The sequence below is a fragment of the Hevea brasiliensis genome, unplaced genomic scaffold, assembly GCF_030052815.1.
Source record: "Hevea brasiliensis isolate MT/VB/25A 57/8 unplaced genomic scaffold, ASM3005281v1 Scaf174, whole genome shotgun sequence".
Classification (NCBI taxonomy): domain Eukaryota; kingdom Viridiplantae; phylum Streptophyta; class Magnoliopsida; order Malpighiales; family Euphorbiaceae; genus Hevea; species Hevea brasiliensis.
Genome location: NW_026614667.1, coordinates 20,832 through 39,615, shown reverse-complemented (window position 1 = coordinate 39,615; position 18,784 = coordinate 20,832). Strand labels below are relative to the sequence as shown.

The following is an 18,784-nucleotide window of genomic DNA, read 5'->3' as shown; positions in this document are numbered from 1 at the left end:
ACTCTTTTCTAAAAGGAAAAGTCATTTTTTAAACTTTGACAAACTTATTAAAATATGAAAATGTTTATATATGTATGAAATAAATATAAATAATTAATTTTATATTATAACCAAATAATGAAAGATATTTTTATAAAAAATATTTTCTTAAAAAATAATTTACATAAAAAATATTTTTATATAAAAATTATTTTTCAAAAAATAAATAGAGTTTTAATAATTTTATTTGCATTAAAAAGTATAGATATAATTTAGATAGAGCGTTCGGTGAACTTTTGGTAATTGGGAGCAAAACCCTTTTATCTTCTTATATTTATAAAATATTAAAAAAAATTTCTTTTATTTTTAAAATATAATTATGTTTATTTTAATTTATAAAACTTTGTCTTGAGATGAAATCTACAATATTCAATTATATCATTTACTATAACTTCTTCAAACTTTGTCTTGTCTTTCAATATGAGTTGTTGGCAGTGTATGAGCACTTTTTTTTTTTTTTTTATTTGTTCGATAGAGGCATTGTGGCCCAAATATAATTGATGGGTTACACAATTTTTTTTTATGATAAAAGTAAATAATTTTAAAATAGATAAATAGAGAAATTTAAATTTGAGATTTTCTTATTTTCTACATTTTAAAGATAAAAGAATACCAATTAAGCTAATCGGAGGGGTTTGTTACTTGCTTGATGAAAAGGTTATCGTAGAATTGAGTTGGAGATTGATAATATTGGGGTTGTAGTTGGTATTTTTGAGAAGATTTGATTTTACATCCTCTATCTCTTTTGATCTCTTCCATTAAGAAACTTCTTACTCGCAGTTATTGAGAAGCAAACGTGTGTAATAAAGAATTGCAAATTCTTTGGTATTTGAGGCAATTGTTGAATACTAAAAAATACTTAAAAAAAATTGACTACTACCAATTTATTGACATTGGACTAAATTTGCCAATTAAATCCACTAAAATAAGAATTGATTTCCTACAAAATCATATTGAAAAATCAACATAATACTATATCTCATTTTTTCATGATTATAAACTTCAATAGAACTGCTAGAATTATGACTTAAAATTTTAATAAAATTTAAAGAAATTTTTTTTAATTTAAGTGAAAGAAATATTCTTTAATAATGAATCACGATAGTTGCTGGAAATTTCATTGGTAATTTTTTTTTTTTTAATGAAATATAGGGTTGGATGAATGCGTAATTCATTGGATTCAATCTTCTTTGTACCTTTGACTTGGATTCTCATCTTGAAGAGAGTGCTATATTCTTCTTTGAGCAACAACCAATTTCCACAAATTGCTTTAGGGATTTAAGTACTTTTTGAGTTAAATCCAAAAGAAAGAACGTTAAAGTTTGGGAGAGAAATCTTTTTCTAGTTATGCGGGTGCCACAGAGCATCTCTTTCTCCTCAAAAGTAATCATTTCATCGCCATGTCAATCTTTGTTACCAATAATGATGGCCTAATTATGATTTTTGGCCATTTTAATTAATTTTATGACCTTTTTTTTTCATAAACATAAGAAATTTAGTGAAAATTTGAGTATGCTTGAAGTTAGAGGGTACAAGTTCAGTCAAAGTTTATCATTTGAAAGAAATATCCTGGAAGAATGGCTTTTTCAGAGAAATCAATTAAGGATCTTTATCTATTCTATTGATGTATTATTCCAAAGACTTTGGTTGTATTGTTTTATTTTCTTTGTCATTTCTCATATCTACTGTAATTAACTTTGTTAAATCAAAGAATATTCACCCTTTCTATTAGAAATATGTATAATAAATCAAGTGGATCTGGTTTAGTGGTGAATGTGCCCTATACTTTATGGATTGATCAAGTTTCGTTTCATGAAGTCGATAGCCTAAGAAGGATCTCACTTTGTACATCCAACATCTAAGGGAAAATAGTTTTCTGTCAAAACCGTAAATGGGATGAAAGAATACCTGACCAATGCAGAAAGAAATTATAATAAAAAATCAAAATCCAAAAAGTTATTGAACAATGATTGATGATTTGATTAGCTTCACAACTTTTCTTTTATCTTTTTCAATTTCTTTTGATATATTAAAAACTTTTTAAAGGGAGGTGAATAATTGGAATTTGAAATGTCTTTTATTATTATTATTATTTTAATTCTAATTGGAATATCAGAATTCACTATTTTTATACAACTTAATGTTACAGAATTGATTTTAATTAAAAAGTATTTAGTATATTTATTTTTTTACATATATAATATAAGAGTTAAACATGCTATTCAGTTCTCATCTTTAATAAAATATTACACATAATATCTACATAAATTTTAATAAATCTCATAAAATTAATTGAATTAATCAATAATAAATATTTTAACTTTTATATTTTGTAATGAGTATTTAATTATTGAATTATTTATTAAAAACGCATGCAAGAATTAAAAAGACATGAGAAAGCTTTCTGGTATTTTCATTCAGCTTGCAACTAGAAAACTACAATCATGGTAGAGTAATTAATTTTTGCTGGTTAAACTTCCATGATTGATATGGCAAGGGAAAAGAGACTTGGGAAATTATTGCCAAGACAGATATAAATATGTCAAATTTATGGACTTAATAAGTGAATTCTAGCATTTATATTATGTTTTGAGTCTATAATGGATTTGATTTAAATAAATTTTTACATAAATTCTGTCTATTATGAACCCAACACATATATATATGAGATTCATATATTTAATAATGGATTATATCATATATCTTATATTTTGCCTACATTATAAATTAGGTTTAGGACAAAAAAATCCCTTGATCTAGAAAATTTCAAATAGACTTGGTGGAAATTATTTATTTATTTATTTTTGCCATTAAGAAAGGAGGAGGGGTGTAGTGGAGCCTAAAGATGATCAAAGAAGCACTAATAACTAAAGAATGTGAGGAGATAATAGAAGAAGTAAAAGCAACAAATATATTCTATGATCTCCTTCTCATCCAAAGACATACCTAATTCTGATTCTAATCATGCTTCAAAAGAAAGAGAAATACTTGGTCCATACCCAAAAGGCAACTGAGTAACATTGAAATTACCAAAATGCTTGCCTACTATTCTTTTCTTGCCTTGGGCATTGCATATTGAATTGATACCTTTACCAATGATCTGATTTATAAATTGCACATTGATCAGAAGGCATTCCTCAATTCATCTTATTACTTGGCCAAATACTCCAGAAAATTGAAACTCAAGTGTAGACATACAGGGCAATCTAGTCAATTTACATGTTTAATAAAGTTCCTTACTCAGCAAGTATAATTAATGTAGCCATTAATTCTACAATATATGTCATAAAGTTTTTCACAATACACTAATACAGGGAAAAGCAAATAGGAGAAAGGTAATAAGCATTTTGAATTTCTTGAATCTTTCAGGAAATTGTAACAACAAAGAAAAGCATTGCCACCCATTAAAAGCGAAAAGCTGAACACCATAACAAGAAAAGAAGCTGCAGACAGAGAGAGAGAGAGAGAGAGAAAGAGAGAGAGAGAGAGAGAGAGAACTGGCTAGCTAGAGATAAAGCCCAATTAGTGGTGCAAGTGCAACATACAGAAATTAGAAAAAATGTACAGATTTAGCAACACAGTCATTGGTTTCTTGAATCTTTTCACTCTCTTAGCTTCCATACCAATCATTGGCGGAGGGTTATGGATGGCAAGAAGCAGCACAACCTGTGAAAGTTTCCTTCAAACCCCACTTCTGGTTGTGGGTTTTGTGGTGCTTATAATTTCACTAGCTGGCTTCATTGGAGCCTGTTTTCATGTAGCATGGGCACTTTGGGTCTATCTAGTAGTCATGTTATTCATTATTGCAACCTTAATGGGTTTGACTATTTTTGGGTTTGTTGTTACAAGCCAAGGTGGTGGTGTGGATGTGCCTGGTAGGGTTTACAAGGAGTATAGGCTTCAAGATTATTCTCCTTGGTTGAGAGATAGGGTTAAGGATCCTGACTATTGGAGAGCCATTAGGAGCTGCATATTGGGTTCCAAGACTTGCGCCAAGCTAGCCTCTTGGACTCCTCTTGATTATATGCAGAAAGACATGTCTCCCATCCAGGTAATTCTTTGATTATTTTTATTTAAGTTCAATACAATGATAAATGACATTTTTTTTGGGTGAAGTCTGGATGTTGCAAGCCACCAACTTCATGTAACTATAACATGGCAACGTTGGTGCCCCAAGACCCAGATTGCTACAGATGGAACAATTCCCCAACTTTACTGTGTTATGAGTGCGATTCTTGCAAAGCTGGAGTGCTTGAAGATGTGAGAAGGGATTGGCACAAACTATCAGTCCTCAATATTGTGATGCTTATTGTTCTAATTGGCATCTATTCAATAGGATGTTGTGCTTTCAGAAATGCAAGAAGAGCTGAAACTGATTATCCTCATGGAGAAAACAGGATGAGCAAAGTCAGACCCAGATGGGATTATTATTGGTTAGTGAATCAAACACTGAGTACTCTTAGGTATTATATTATTTTATATTGTTTTTACATTAAAAAATAAAAGACAAATTCAGATAATCTTTAATTAACACACATTAGAGTAAAAAAATTCTATGTCAACATTCAATTTAGTCTTGTGAATTCACACATTAAATTTCAAAAGTTAATGTAATTAAAATTAGATTTGTTGGCTAATAAGTTTTGACTCAATGATATTGGAGTTATTTTCAAAATTGTGAAGTCTCCAATTTCAGTTTCAATCAGAATTAATTGTGAAAAAAAATTGCTAATACTTTATTTGTGGACTTTACATTTTAAAATTATACAACTTTTTTTTTTTTTTTTTCATATTTGATATGTCTTTAATTAAACATACAAGTGGGCCTCTTAGTGTTGGAGATGGTGGTTTGAACAGGTGGAGATGGTGGCATGACAAGAGAGAGCAGCTTTACTAGCAGAAAGTCCCAATGGGTTATGCTTGTTGGTGGTTTAAATTGAGACAATTCAGTTGTTTTTCAGAGAAAATTGGTGGCCATGTTGGAAGTTTCAATGTCTCCTTTCTTTTTACAGTCTTCTCTTCCTCTGCTTTCTTTATTTCTTTTTTTATTTCTCTGTACAAAGATGGATTTCACTTTTAATTTCCAAAGATTATGTACTCATTATCCTTTTCCTTTACTTTGCCTTTTGAGACTGCTTCAAATTCTTTCTTACATTCATCAAAGGCTGCTTCTAGCACTCCTACTAATTACTTACACATAGCATATGTTTATAATGGCGAACCCCACTGAACCTTTATTTGGGAGAAGAATTGTTCAAAATAATGGAAAGTTTTTGAAAATTTAAAAATTTTGAATTTATAGTCTAGATAAGAATTAATTTTCCATGTTTTAATGCTTGGAGAGGCCGAAAAAGGAATGAGGTTCCTCCATTGTTATTGTTTTTGAAGTGTTAGCCATGATTTTTTTTCTGAACAAGAAGCCTCATTGTTGTTGCAGTGATCTCGAGGGAAGTCTTGGAATTTCAATTTTATTATTGGGAAAATTAAATTATGCACGTCAGTCTTTTAAAACATTCACAATCTCACCCAACAGCATTCACAGGGCCTGCCTTCGAATATTTATTAAAAAAAAAATGGCCATCTTCTTAAGTTCAGAGCTTTTTACCATTCGGGTACATTGAAAAAAAGTAATTGACTAGAAAGGACGAGTTTGCCAAATTTAGCTCTACACATAATATTCTCTCACTGAATGTCACTTGAATGCTATTTATAATGGCATCCCAAGCTTAGCCAAATATTTTTTTATATTGTTTTAATTTTAATTTTAGAAATTATTTATTTAAATTTTATATATTATAGATATATTATATTATTATTATTATTATTATTATTATTATTATCCTACAATTTTTTTTATTATATAGATTATTCTATTATATATTATTTTATTATTATAATATTTGAATTTTATTATTATTATTATTATTATTATTATTATTATTATTATTATTATTATTATTATTATTATTATTATATCATTTTGGTTTTTTTTATGGGTGCTAATAAGAATAATGTCTAAGTAGTAATAAAAATTAAGGCTATGTATGATTCTCAGGAGTTCTAAATCAAATTAAAGAATTGTATCTAATTGATAGGAATCGTATTGAACCAAAGTTATTTTGATATTTTAGCTCGATTTTAGTTCTCCACTAAGAACTGTATAAAAACTGAACTAAAATAATATCGAATCGAAATCAAATCAAAAATAAAATTTAAACTTGTATTTTTCTATTTTTTTAGATGTATTATATATTTTTAATATAATTATATATATATATAATTATGAACTAAATATAATATAATATAATATTTTATTTTTTTATATTTTTTTAATAATTTTAATTTTATATATATATAAAATTATGAACTAAATATAATATAATATTATATTTCATTTCTTTATATTTTTTAATAATTTTAATTATAAATAAATTAAATTATTTTATAATTTTTAATTATAAATGTAACATTCATATATATATATATATATATATATATATATATATATATATATATATATATATATTTATATGATTATATTATATAATATATTTAATTTTAAATATATTAATTTATTAATTAATATATTAAAATAATAATCTTAAATATATTAAATAGACGTGAAAGAAATTAATTTTTATATAAAACAAATGTAATAATTTTAACACATTGATTTCAACAAAAGAAAATGTTAATAACGGATATTTTATTTTTTTAAGCTATATCAATATTTTTAATTTGGAGGTCAATTATGAGCATTCCAATTAAAATAAATAATATTATTGACAAAAAAAATTAAAATAAATAATATTTTAATTATTTTAAATAAAATAATAAAACTGAAAGCAAAGGTCAATTAATTTGAGCTTGACCAAAACAATCATTTCCCAATCACAGTTAACAACTTTGACATCTCCTCTTCCAGTCTTAATCATTCCTTTTTTCTCAATTCACACTCTATTATAGGTAATTATTAAAGAATAATATTCTCTTAAATATAAATCAAATCAAATTAATTATCAAATTAATTACCAAATTAATTGTGACATAGCAATTCATTTAAAACCAAATAATGTTGATTATTTAATTAGCTGATGTGTGATGGACAGAGCAGGAGACTTTTTGGGTTGATATTTGCTTTAGAATTTTTTGGTATTATCATCCAAATTGTTGTTGAATTTTTTTAAAAAATTTAATATCTAAAAGATATGAAAAATTATTTAAAATTACGTTTAATTTTTTAATTATAAAATTAAAATAATTAATTATTTTTTAATAATATTTTCCAAAACTTACTTTTAACCTCAATTGCAACTCCAAATGGGGCTTTAATGAGCCTCAAGTGGATGCCAAATGAGTCGAAATTATTTTTTTTTTTAACTAAAAATGGGAGATTTATTAATTTAAAGAGAAAGTACAAAATTTATTTACTAAAGGATCATATTTGAAAAAATTGGATTAATTATTAAAAAATGTGTAAAAAAATTTATAAATCTAATGTGAATGCAAAATTATCCATAAAAATAGTATTTACTTAAAAAATGTTACTGAGAAAATAGGTTTTATTAAAAAGTTCATAATAAAGAAAGTGTCAATATCAATAATATTTTCAGAAAAAAAAATATTTATTTACTCTTAAAAATGCAAAAGATATTTTTTTTTTACATATTAAATTGATAAAAAGTTATAAAAAAGTGCAATGAACATTATATACTTTTGATATATATATTTATATATATATATATATATACTCAATGACATTTTTAAATGTACGTAAAATAAAAGATAAAATTATTTAAATGTATATAATTATTGATTTTTTTCTTACTCATCAGCCTAACAATTTTTTAAATTAAATTAAATTAATAAATATAATCTTTATGTCTAATTTACTCTTAAACATGAATTAATATTACTTATTTTTAGTGGATAATTATTCTTCAAGATTTGACTATCCAAAATTACTGATAATAAATCTACACTACCCATGAAGAGGTTTAGAGTTATATTTTAGAGAAATAAACATTGCAATTGCATTCAAGACGTTAAAATACATAAAACAAGGATTTTTTTTTTTTTTTAGTATAAAAGATTGCTATTTGTTATTATAAGAGCTTGTTTAGTTCAATTTTATGATAAAAATTATTTCATTTGTAAATAAATTATATTTATTTGTAAATAAATTTCTTCATTTGTTATATTTTATATTAAATATTAAATTTATTTCAAATGAAATAAATTTTATATTTTGAATAAATAAAATAAAATAAAATAATATATAATAAGAAGATAATTTTAAATCAAATACTAAAATTTTAGATTTATACATGAATTTCATAAAATTTTGTAAAATTTATTTATATCAAATACTATTTAAATAAAAATTGTCATATAAAATAATGTTGTTTTATATATATATATTGAGTAACCTTTCCTTGTATTATAACGTGGAATGAAAGTTGCATCTTATTGGAAATACCCTTCTTTATTAATTAAAATATAATTTATTAATTAATATTTTCAAAATAATAATCTTAATTATATTAAATAGACGTGAAAGAATTTTTTAAGTAATATGTGCAAGAAATTTATAGAGTAAAAAATTTACAGGTTAGTCCTTAATATAAGTTTAAATAAACAAATTGATCCTTCTGTTAAAAATGGATCCAATTTGCCTACTGTTAATTGTGAATTGACATTGATACCCATGTCATGAAAACAAAACAATTAGCGTCTCTTTGAATTCAACTCGATCAACAAAGATCATCAAATCAAACAACAATCATCGAGTCTGATCAAAGAGCTGTAATTGCCACCGTTGACGCTCCGGTGAGATCAAAGCACCGATCTGACGGTGAGATCAACACATAGAGGAAATGAGGAGGCAGCTCTTCTACTTTCCCTCCCTTTCTAAACACAGTACAGAGAATAGAAATCTGCACTCTCGCCAAAAAGACAGACATGAACCTAAACAGCAACACTAGGAAGCGCCCTCTGCCGACATCCCAACCCACGCCATCGCCACCAGCAGCAAAGCAACAAGCCACAACACTAGCCGTAGACGACGAATTCATGGATGAGGATGTCTTCCTAGACGAAACCCTCATTGCGGAAGATAAGGAGCCGGGCCTTTGCATCTCGCCTTGCCAAGTGGTCTCGCCTGTCCCTCTCTCACCAGTACACTTCCCAATCTCAGAGCATTATATTCGAGCAACTAGAGATTGATTATGTGATTGGAGAGAGTCATAAGGAGCTGTTGCCTGATAGCTACGATTATCAGAATGAAAGGGAAAGAGGGAAGGAAGATGGGGAAATTATTCACGCCACCATTTAAGGGCAGTTCTGCCATTTAACAAACTAAGTGACCTGATTATTTTAATAAATTAAAATATATTTATTTAATTATATTTAATTTACATTTAAAATATTCAATATTATTATTTTTTACTAAATAGTTAAAAATATTAAATATATATAATTAATATTATTTAATTATTAAAATTTTATAAACTGTTTTAAATCTTTCTTAAAATTTTTTAATATTTTTTATTTAAAATTTTAATATTTAAAAAGAATAAAAATATTATATTATTTACTCAGTCTTAAATTATTTATAATAAAAATAAAATATAATAATTAATAATACATTTAAATATTATTATATTTTTATATATTAAAATTAAAATTAAAATTATTATTAGCTTCCCTATTTTAATAATAAAACGGAATGCAAAGGTCAATTAATGTGAGCTTGACCGCTTTCACACGGTTGAAAACTTTGACATCTCTACTTCCTCCTGATTATTCTTTTTTTCTAAATTTTCTCTCCATTTATTTTTATGTATAAAAATAAAAATAAAATTTCTCACCGAATAGATTTCATTCACCTTCGTATTTCACTTTCATCAATAGAAGAGTAATTAGAGTTGAGTATTAAGCCTGTTTATATTTTAGATTGCGTCTATTTCATGAAAAATATTTTTATATTTTTTAATATTTAAAATATTTAAAAAAATAAATTAATAAAAAATATTTTATAATTAAAAAAAAATTAAATTATTTTTTATTTTATAAATTTTAATAATTTTATTAAAATATGAAAACACTTATATATATATATTAGTTTAATAAATAACAGAAAATATTGTTATAAAAGTATTTTTTTTTAAATATTATCTATACATAAATTATTTTTTTTGAAATAAATAGAGTTTTAGTTATTTTTATTTGTAAATTTGACTAATAAAAATGAATGAAATTAAGTAAAATATTTAATTTTAAAAATAAATTAAATCAAATTAATTAAAAAATATCCAAATTAATTGTAACATACCAAATCATTTAAAATCAAACAATGTTGATCCTTTATATATATATATATATATATATATATATATATATATATATATATATATATATATATATAAAGGTGGGCCCTTCAATTTATGACATTTGAATTCCTACGCTAAGCTGTTTATCATCGTATCAAAAGTTTAAATCTCTTATAATTTTTAGTGTAAAAATTCAAATGCCATAAATCGAAGGGATTCACCTTTATATATATATATATATATATATATATGAAAAATAAATTAAAAATAAATTTAATTTTTTAATTATAAAATTAAAATAATTAATTATTTTTTAATAATATTTTCCAAAACTTACTTTAACCTGAATTCCAATTCAAACGGGGCTTTAATGAGCCTCAAGTGGGCGCCAAATGTACCAAATAAATTAGACTTTTACTTATTTCAATCTTTTCATTCATCACATTAACCTAAAACATACCTAACTTTCTGCTATTTAAATGCGTTCAATTGATTTTGATTTTTGACTCAAATTTAATTGCCAATGCTCAATTATGCTCCGCATTGAAGTAAAACTTTTTTTTTTAATTATTTTTTAATAAGTAAATTTCCTCATATTCATATTGGAGTGTGTGTCTATATATATATATATATGAAATTGAAAATTAATTTAAGAGAAATCAAAATATTTTTAATTAAAATTATCATTTTATTCAATTTTCATATACAAATTTTGTTAAAAAACTAATTAAATGATTATTTTTAGAGTAAATTGGAGTTTGATAAAACATATAATTTAGTCACTATAGTTTCAAAATTGAGTAAATTAGTTATTGAAATTTTACAAAATCCATAATTTAATCTCTCTGTTAAAATTTTCATCTGATTGACTATTAATTATAGTAAAACTAATTAAAATGCCCTTAACTTTCTATATATATATATATATATATATATATATATATATATATATATATATATATATATTTGCAAAATCTATCCGATTGCTAACTCATTCTTGATATTTATCTCCATTAACATTTATCTATTAATTTATCTGGTGCCTTTAATTAATTAATTTAATTTTATAAAAAATTACTTTTTTGTGTAAACACAAATATTTTTATATTTTAATAGAATTGCCAAAGTTTAAAAAATAATTTTTTAAATAATTAAAATTTTCATTTAATAAGAAAATTAATTTGTATTGATTTATTTACTGAGTGTTTAAAATATTACAAAATATAAATTTTCTTAAAAAAATATTTTTTATAAAATAAATAGAACCTTATTTATAATAAATTTAATTTAGGAATAGTTGACCTGGTGAGTTGATACATCCGCTTGAATCTTTTTATTTCTCGTTCTTTACGTGCAAAGCAAAAGAAAGTACACAATACTTTCCGCGGCTCCAAAATGAAAGACTTGTTATGGGGTTTCCCTTCTCCGATGGGCACATGCATAGATCGACTTAATCATTTTTATTAATCATTTTTTATAAATTAATATTAAATAAAATTGAATTAATAAATATAATATTTATAAATTAAATTTAAATATTTATTTATATATAAAAAATATATAATTTTAAATCAATTAACACGATGCAAGAAATATGATATTTCTAATGCATAAGACTATACAAATGTGTCTCATTTCCAAGTAAATATTTATTTTCTTTGACTTTGTACCGCATCAACCATTATGCAAACTATCATGGAATGGTCCCCTATCCTGCATGTAATATCTATCTAAAATATAACTCTTATTTATGTCGAGATGTTCATGCATTGACTAATAAAAAATTACGAGTCAATATATATTTATTTGTTAGACTAGTCGTAATTTTAATTAATATATCATTTATTAATTGGCCGAGTTTATATACCTAATGTAGGAAATACTTACTCCTCTCCAAAATTCTATCATTTGCTTAATTATTCCTGTAGTTGAGGACTAGTCCCTTCTTTCTCAACCACACATTCTAATTGAAAATGATCAAGTAAGGACATTCTTAATGTCCAAATCCAATACCTACTTCCTTGTCTTTGACAACCAAGTAAATTATAGTTGCAAAACTCCAAATACCCAGGAAGCAATGTTGACATTTTAAGACTAATAACCTTAACGACAAGAACATAAATCCATACAACATGTTGTCTAGCTAAATGTATTGTAATGCTTCGAAAAGAGATGCGTAATTTCTTTGAGACTCTGTCTTATAATTTTGTTACTTGTTAATGACTTTGTCAATAAGTTTATTTTATTAGTATTATAATTATAATGAAGAACAAATTATATAGTATAAAATAAATCTTAATTGGGCAGAAAACAACGTTTGTAGCACAAATGGTTGACCAGTAGTGATGACATTTATTCCTATTCAACATTAATATTTACTATACTAATCCTAAAATAAGCTCTAAATTATCATTAATTATATTGTTAAAAGGTTAATTTCCATATGTTCAATCTAATAAAATTAATTTTTTTTTAATGAGAACTACAAGTTCTTGTTCTGATTAATTATAAATAATTGGCTAAAGAGAAAATTTCTAATGATGATTAAAAAAATGTTAATCTTTCAAATAAAAATCAAAAGGGACCTTTTTCTTGCATAAGAACGTTCAATTGGATAGAAAAAGCCAAATATTTTACCTAATTAATAATTATATTCAAATATTCTAATTTTAGACTGCACATCTCAAACTTTAAAATTAAAAGCAATTGTATCCAAACTTCACAATCTTAAAATTCATTTTTGTTAATCACAACTGTTATAGGTGGACAAATTTTGAAATTGCTCAAATTAATTTTGAGATTTTGACCATAATTATTCTCAATTTTAAAAGTCCGAAAATATAATCTAAAATTAGAATAAGCATAATTGCCGACTAGCGAAAACGTTAGATCTTTCCTATCCAGTAGTCTTTATATTTCTCTGAGACGGGTTTCATGTCATATATAACGTATGCAGGGTCCATTAACAAATAATTTTCCATTGACAGTGATCATCTTTTAGTCCAAGAAGATTGAATCTTCCGAGAAAGGGCTAAAAAGACTGACATGCCGGTCAAGCAAAAATGATAAATACAAATCTTGCATATTAAAACCACCATTTCAAACAGAAACTTCACTTTCCATATCAAGTCTACGTCTGTAGTCTTAAATTTCGTTACAGAATTAACTAACCTTGCTAATTTCTTGATTTAATAGTAATTCTCCTCCAATTAAGCTAGGAATTTTCTTCTCTCTTTTTGTTTTTTTAAGAATCATTTCTCTGTGTTATGGTTTTTGTTCATGTTCTTGTTTTTTTCTCTATTTTCCTTGTTCAAACTTGGTTAGAGTCTAGTTGAGACACGTTTATGCTCTCTCTCTCTCTCTCTTCTCTTTCTTTCCTCTCTCTGAAAAAGTCAATGCCTTTGTTCTGCAGTTGCTTCTTCTACATTTCTTATATATATATATATATATATGTATGTATATATATGTAGACTTTTCTATAAAGACAACTCCCTCTATCTCTCTTGCATATCTGCACAAACATTTGCAGAGGGCGTAAGAGAACTTTGCATAAGTGGTGAATTTGCCAATAGTGTTTTATTTCTTTAGAATCTTCTGCATTTGGTCCTTTTGAACATTTCTTGGTGATTTCTTGGAGAGTCTTGCATCAAGAAGAAGCTTTACTACCATGTCTGATACCAGTAAAGAACGTTCTCTTGAGGAGACGCCTACGTGGGCTGTTGCTGTGGTGTGCCTTGTGATGATTGTTATTTCAATCTTCATTGAGCATGTGATTCATTTGATAGAAAAGGTATGTGATTAGATTACATTTCAATCTTCATTAGTAGGTAGATGTTTTGGTTATTGCCTGAAGACTAAGAATAATGTATTTCTGCAACTGAAGACTAATCTTCTTGTTTTCTTTTACAGTGGTTTAAGAAAATACATAAGCCAGCTCTTGTGGAAGCTCTTGAAAAGATTAAAGCTGGTGACCCATTTTATTTTAGTCAATTTAGATCTTTGCCAATTTTGAAGTCATATTAATTTATATTCATCCAGGGCTGACCCTTTATTTTAATTTCATGTTTTTCAGAGCTGATGCTTATGGGATTTATATCTTTGCTTCTAACTGCTCTACAAAGTCCTATCTCCAATATTTGCATTTCAGAGAGTGTTGCATCCACCTGGCATCCTTGCAACAAGAAACAGGAAGAGAGCAAGACAGTAACAGATAAATGTGCAGAAAGGGTAAGAATATGATCAGAACTCAGAAATTAGTTGTTGCAGGAAGGTATTTGAGCTGCATATTCTCTAACACTGGTTTTGCATATACTTCAGGGTAAAGCTGCCTTTGTATCAGCATATGGAATTGACCAGCTCCACTATTTCATCTTTGTACTAGCAGTTGTTCATGTGCTGTACTGCATACTTACCTATATTTTGGGCAGAACCAAGGTACCGAAATACTAGTAGCTTTAGTTAATAATTGCTTGCTTCTTTGTCTGCTGATGAATTCCCATCTCTAATAATGCTTAAATATTTGGATTGCAGATGAGAAAGTGGAAGGCATGGGAGAAAGAGACAAAGACAATTGAGTATCAATACCATAATGGTAGGTCCTTTCTTCAAAGCTATAAACATGTGGGCGTTGTAGTGTCCCATCTCAGCATCTGGGGACTCCATTATCCTATTATATTGCACAATTCCATTGTATAACATCAACCATTTCAATAATTAGAAATCTTAGACATCTTTACATAATTATTTAAGGAATTTTGTGTTGCAGATCCAGAGAGGTTTAGGTTTGCAAGGGATACATCATTTGGACGAAGACATATGACGTTATGGAGTCGGTCAACAGTTTTCCTTTGGATTGTAAGTAGCGGAACATGATTTTTATTATTATTATTATTTTTTTAGATGAGAAGGAATTACCTTGTAGTTCATGAGAATAGTATTACAGAAACATTCTGCATAATTCTACCCTTAACATTCAGGGAAATAGTGTTTATATATAGTTGACTTTTTTTTTCCCTTTTTATCTGAATATCAGGTTTGTTTCTTTAGACAATTCTTTGGATCAGTCACCAAAACAGATTACCTGACACTGAGACATGGATTTATCATGGTGAGTTAAACATGTATACAGTTTCTCTCTGAGTAGGAATATCTAATTCTCATTGATAATTGGAGTTGTAATGTTCTGTTATGTTGTTTCAGGCACATTTGGCCCCTGGAAGTGAAACAAGATTTGATTTCCAAAAATACATCAACAGATCACTTGAAGATGACTTTAAAGTTGTGGTAGGGATCAGGTTAGTGCTTGTAAATCTTAAGCATTTAAAAGGCATACATTACTTTGGTTGATTGATTCTTTCAGAATCCTAAACCTTACTTTGCATTTTATGCAGTCCAGTTATATGGTTTATTGCATGCTTGATGCTGCTGACCAGCACACATGGTAAGCACTAGTTTCCTGCAAAATTCCCAGATGATAAATGGTGAGAATATTATATGATTCAAGAACTAAGAAGAGCTTTTCTTTTTTGGTTGGCAGGCTGGTATGCTTATCTATGGTTACCATTTGTCCCCTTAGTTGTAAGCACATAACTATACCTAATGTTTGTTTCATGCTGGTTCTAGTCAGTAAGCATCAGGAACTCAAACTCTGACTTGGGAATTTTGCAGATAATTCTGGTGGTGGGGGCTAAGCTCCAAGTGATCATAACTCAAATGGCACTAAGGATTCAAGAGAGAGGAGATGTAGTTAAGGGTGCTCCTGTGGTTCAACCAGGCGATGACCTCTTCTGGTTTGGACGTCCACGCTTCATCCTCTTCCTCATTCACTTAGTTCTCTTTCAGGTACCTGCAAACTACTTCCTATGTTCAAACATTTCCATAGTAACATTAGGCCTCTTTATGCTTACGCTTATAATCTTTCCCCCATTTTCAACTTCTGCATTGCAGAATGCATTTCAGCTGGCTTTCTTCGCCTGGAGCATGGTAAGCATCAAACATTTTAGAAGAATCATTGCTTCCTGTCAATCATGTATTACAAGTTCAGCTACTTATTTGCTAAACTATTTTATCCTGACTTGTTATATTTTGCCTCTTCTTTCAGTGGAAAATTGGACCTGACTCTTGCTACCATGATCGCACTGAAGATATTGTAATCAAACTTACAATGGGGTGAGTTTTATTGCCATAACATCTAGTTCTTTCCCTTCTTCAGATTGATTTCATAGGTTTGAGCATTCCTGACACAATGCCAAATTGGAACATTTCAGGATCATCATACAGGTTGTATGCAGTTATGTGACACTGCCTCTGTATGCTCTAGTGACACAGGTGGGAAAAATAGCCTTAAATAGAGAATGATAGTTGATTTTTGCACCAATTGCCAATGACATTCTTGTCTGTCAATCTACATTGCCTGCTTATAGACCTTGTTACGTTTTCATAACCTTTAGGCCTTCTAACGGGTTTCTACTATCGTCTATGATCTTACAGATGGGATCTAGCATGAGACCAACAGTCTTTAATGACCGAGTAGCAGCAGCACTCAAGAGCTGGCACCATGCTGCCAAAAAACATGCTAAACACAGCAAACATTCTGAGTCTCAAACACCAATGTCAAGCAGACCAGCAACTCCCACACATCGCATGTCGCCTGTCCATCTCTTGCATAACTACCGTAGCAGCACTGCTCCTGACAGCTTGCAGGCTTCTCCAAGAAACTATAACCACGACATAGATAATTGGGACCCTGAAGCAGCAAATTCTGTACACAACCAGGAGGCTGATGAGCCTGAACACATTGAAAATCCTGATGTTAGGGATCATAACATAGAAATTGAAGAGCCAAACTCAAACTCAACAATGCAATTGCCTCCAGCACCAGGTTCCATTCGTACCCAACATGAAATTGGTGTCAGCTTGCGAGAGTTCACATTCAGGAATTGATAAAGCACGTGGAAATAAGATTTTTTCACAGGCTAAATCTTGTTAATTCCATGTGTACATTTCTTGTACATGAGAATACATAAGAGCCTGCCTGCTCACGGCTAAGCAGCAAAGGCTTGGATGGTTGTTATTTCTTTCTTTTTCTGTTTACAGGGAGGTTGGTTACTGCCAAGCAACTGATTAAACCTACCTGAGATAGATCACAGCATGGGATTGCTGATACTGGGATTTTTTTTTTTTTAGCTTTTTTTTTTTTAGGCAGTATGTTGTATTTATTGTACTGTAAGCACTTCTTTTAATTTTTTTTTTTAAATAAAATTCTTTCAAGAATAGGAAGTTCACAGCTTTATGCTTATGTATGCTTTTTTAGGATTCAATATATCTGGACTTGTGTTATTGTCAAGAAGCAATATTCTGAAAAAAGAAAAGCAAAAGACTGGCTATATCAAATAGTTATGTAAGTTCTTAAAATAACTTCATATATTTTAATGAAATTAACTATTTTGTTCTTATATTTTGAAAAATATATTATTTAGTTCTTGTATTTTATTTTTGTTAACTGTTTAGTCCTTCGTTAATTTTTCCGTTAGTTAATACATGGTCAAATTACGATTTAGTCCTTTTAATTGAGTGAAAATAATTAATTAGTCTCTATATTTTAGAAAAACACATTAGTTAGTATTTATAATTTGACTTTTTTAACTATTTAGTCTCATAATTATTTTTTATACATAAACTACCATAATTCTCTTCCACTTATTTTTGTCTTATCTTCTTTTATTCCTCTCTCTCCATGTTTCTTATTTTCTACGCTTACACCCATCTGCCCTCATTCTTTTTTTATTTTCATTTATTGATAAAAACAATAAAAGTTGTCTGCATCAAAAAAATTAATTAGTTTCCTTAAATTTCTAAGCAATAAAGAAAAATTATTTCTCAGTAGAGAAAATACAAAAATAATGTCCAAAGAATTAAAAATTTTTAAAAAATGTAAATTCATATTTAGTCTCCACATAATAAAATTTTTATCTAATAATATATTTTTTAAAATATTATACCTTTCAAAATATATGGACCACCTAATTAGTTTTACTAAAATAGATAAATTAAATAGAATATTTTTCAGAATATAGGCATCAACTAATTAATTTTCTTAAAATAGATGGACTAAATAGTAGTTTGAATTGCATGAATAATGAAAAATTTTACAGAGAGAGAAAATAATTTAACAAAAGCAAAACACATAGATTAAATAGTGTAATTTTTAAAATACATGGATTAAGTAGTTAGTTTTATTAAAATATAAGAACTAATTAATAAATTTTCCTTAAAATTTTAGAAATAGATCAAATAAATTATGGAGAAGTTTTTTTTGAATCATTTAGCAAAAAAAATAACTTATTAATATGCACTATGATATAGTAGATACTTATAAAAATATTACAAATTAAATATACAAGATTGCTGACTAT

At 27.2% G+C, this 18,784-nt stretch overlaps 2 protein-coding genes across 2 annotated transcripts; both read left to right on the top strand.

Annotated features, from left to right (window-relative positions):
* The first annotated feature begins 3,500 nt into the window (after positions 1-3,500).
* On the top strand, positions 3,501-5,156 carry LOC131176578 (tetraspanin-6-like). The gene is made up of 3 exons (XM_058141636.1): positions 3,501-4,090; positions 4,156-4,472; positions 4,897-5,156. The coding sequence occupies exons 1-3, from the start codon at positions 3,599-3,601 to the stop codon at positions 4,934-4,936; spliced, it is 849 nt and encodes a 282-aa protein (XP_057997619.1). The 5' UTR covers positions 3,501-3,598; the 3' UTR covers positions 4,937-5,156.
* An 8,690-nt stretch (positions 5,157-13,846) lies between these two features.
* Positions 13,847-17,708, top strand: LOC131176579 (MLO-like protein 6). Its single transcript, XM_058141638.1, has 15 exons — positions 13,847-14,160; positions 14,280-14,337; positions 14,443-14,597; positions 14,688-14,804; positions 14,901-14,961; positions 15,136-15,224; positions 15,403-15,477; positions 15,570-15,664; positions 15,761-15,810; positions 15,907-15,947; positions 16,038-16,211; positions 16,317-16,352; positions 16,471-16,538; positions 16,637-16,697; positions 16,860-17,708. The coding sequence occupies exons 1-15, from the start codon at positions 14,038-14,040 to the stop codon at positions 17,310-17,312; spliced, it is 1,656 nt and encodes a 551-aa protein (XP_057997621.1). The 5' UTR covers positions 13,847-14,037; the 3' UTR covers positions 17,313-17,708.
* Positions 17,709-18,784: the final 1,076 nt, after the last annotated feature.

Coding starts and splice junctions, on each gene's coding strand:
- LOC131176578 (XM_058141636.1), top strand. CDS start 3,599: ATGTACAGATTTAGCAACACAGTCATTGGTTTCTTGAATCTTTTCACT. Junction 4,091..4,155: donor AAGACATGTCTCCCATCCAG/GTAATTCTTTGA, acceptor TTTTGGGTGAAG/TCTGGATGTTGCAAGCCACC. Junction 4,473..4,896: donor CCCAGATGGGATTATTATTG/GTTAGTGAATCA, acceptor TGGTTTGAACAG/GTGGAGATGGTGGCATGACA.
- LOC131176579 (XM_058141638.1), top strand. CDS start 14,038: ATGTCTGATACCAGTAAAGAACGTTCTCTTGAGGAGACGCCTACGTGG. Junction 14,805..14,900: donor ATATTTTGGGCAGAACCAAG/GTACCGAAATAC, acceptor TTTGGATTGCAG/ATGAGAAAGTGGAAGGCATG. Junction 14,962..15,135: donor TGAGTATCAATACCATAATG/GTAGGTCCTTTC, acceptor TTTGTGTTGCAG/ATCCAGAGAGGTTTAGGTTT.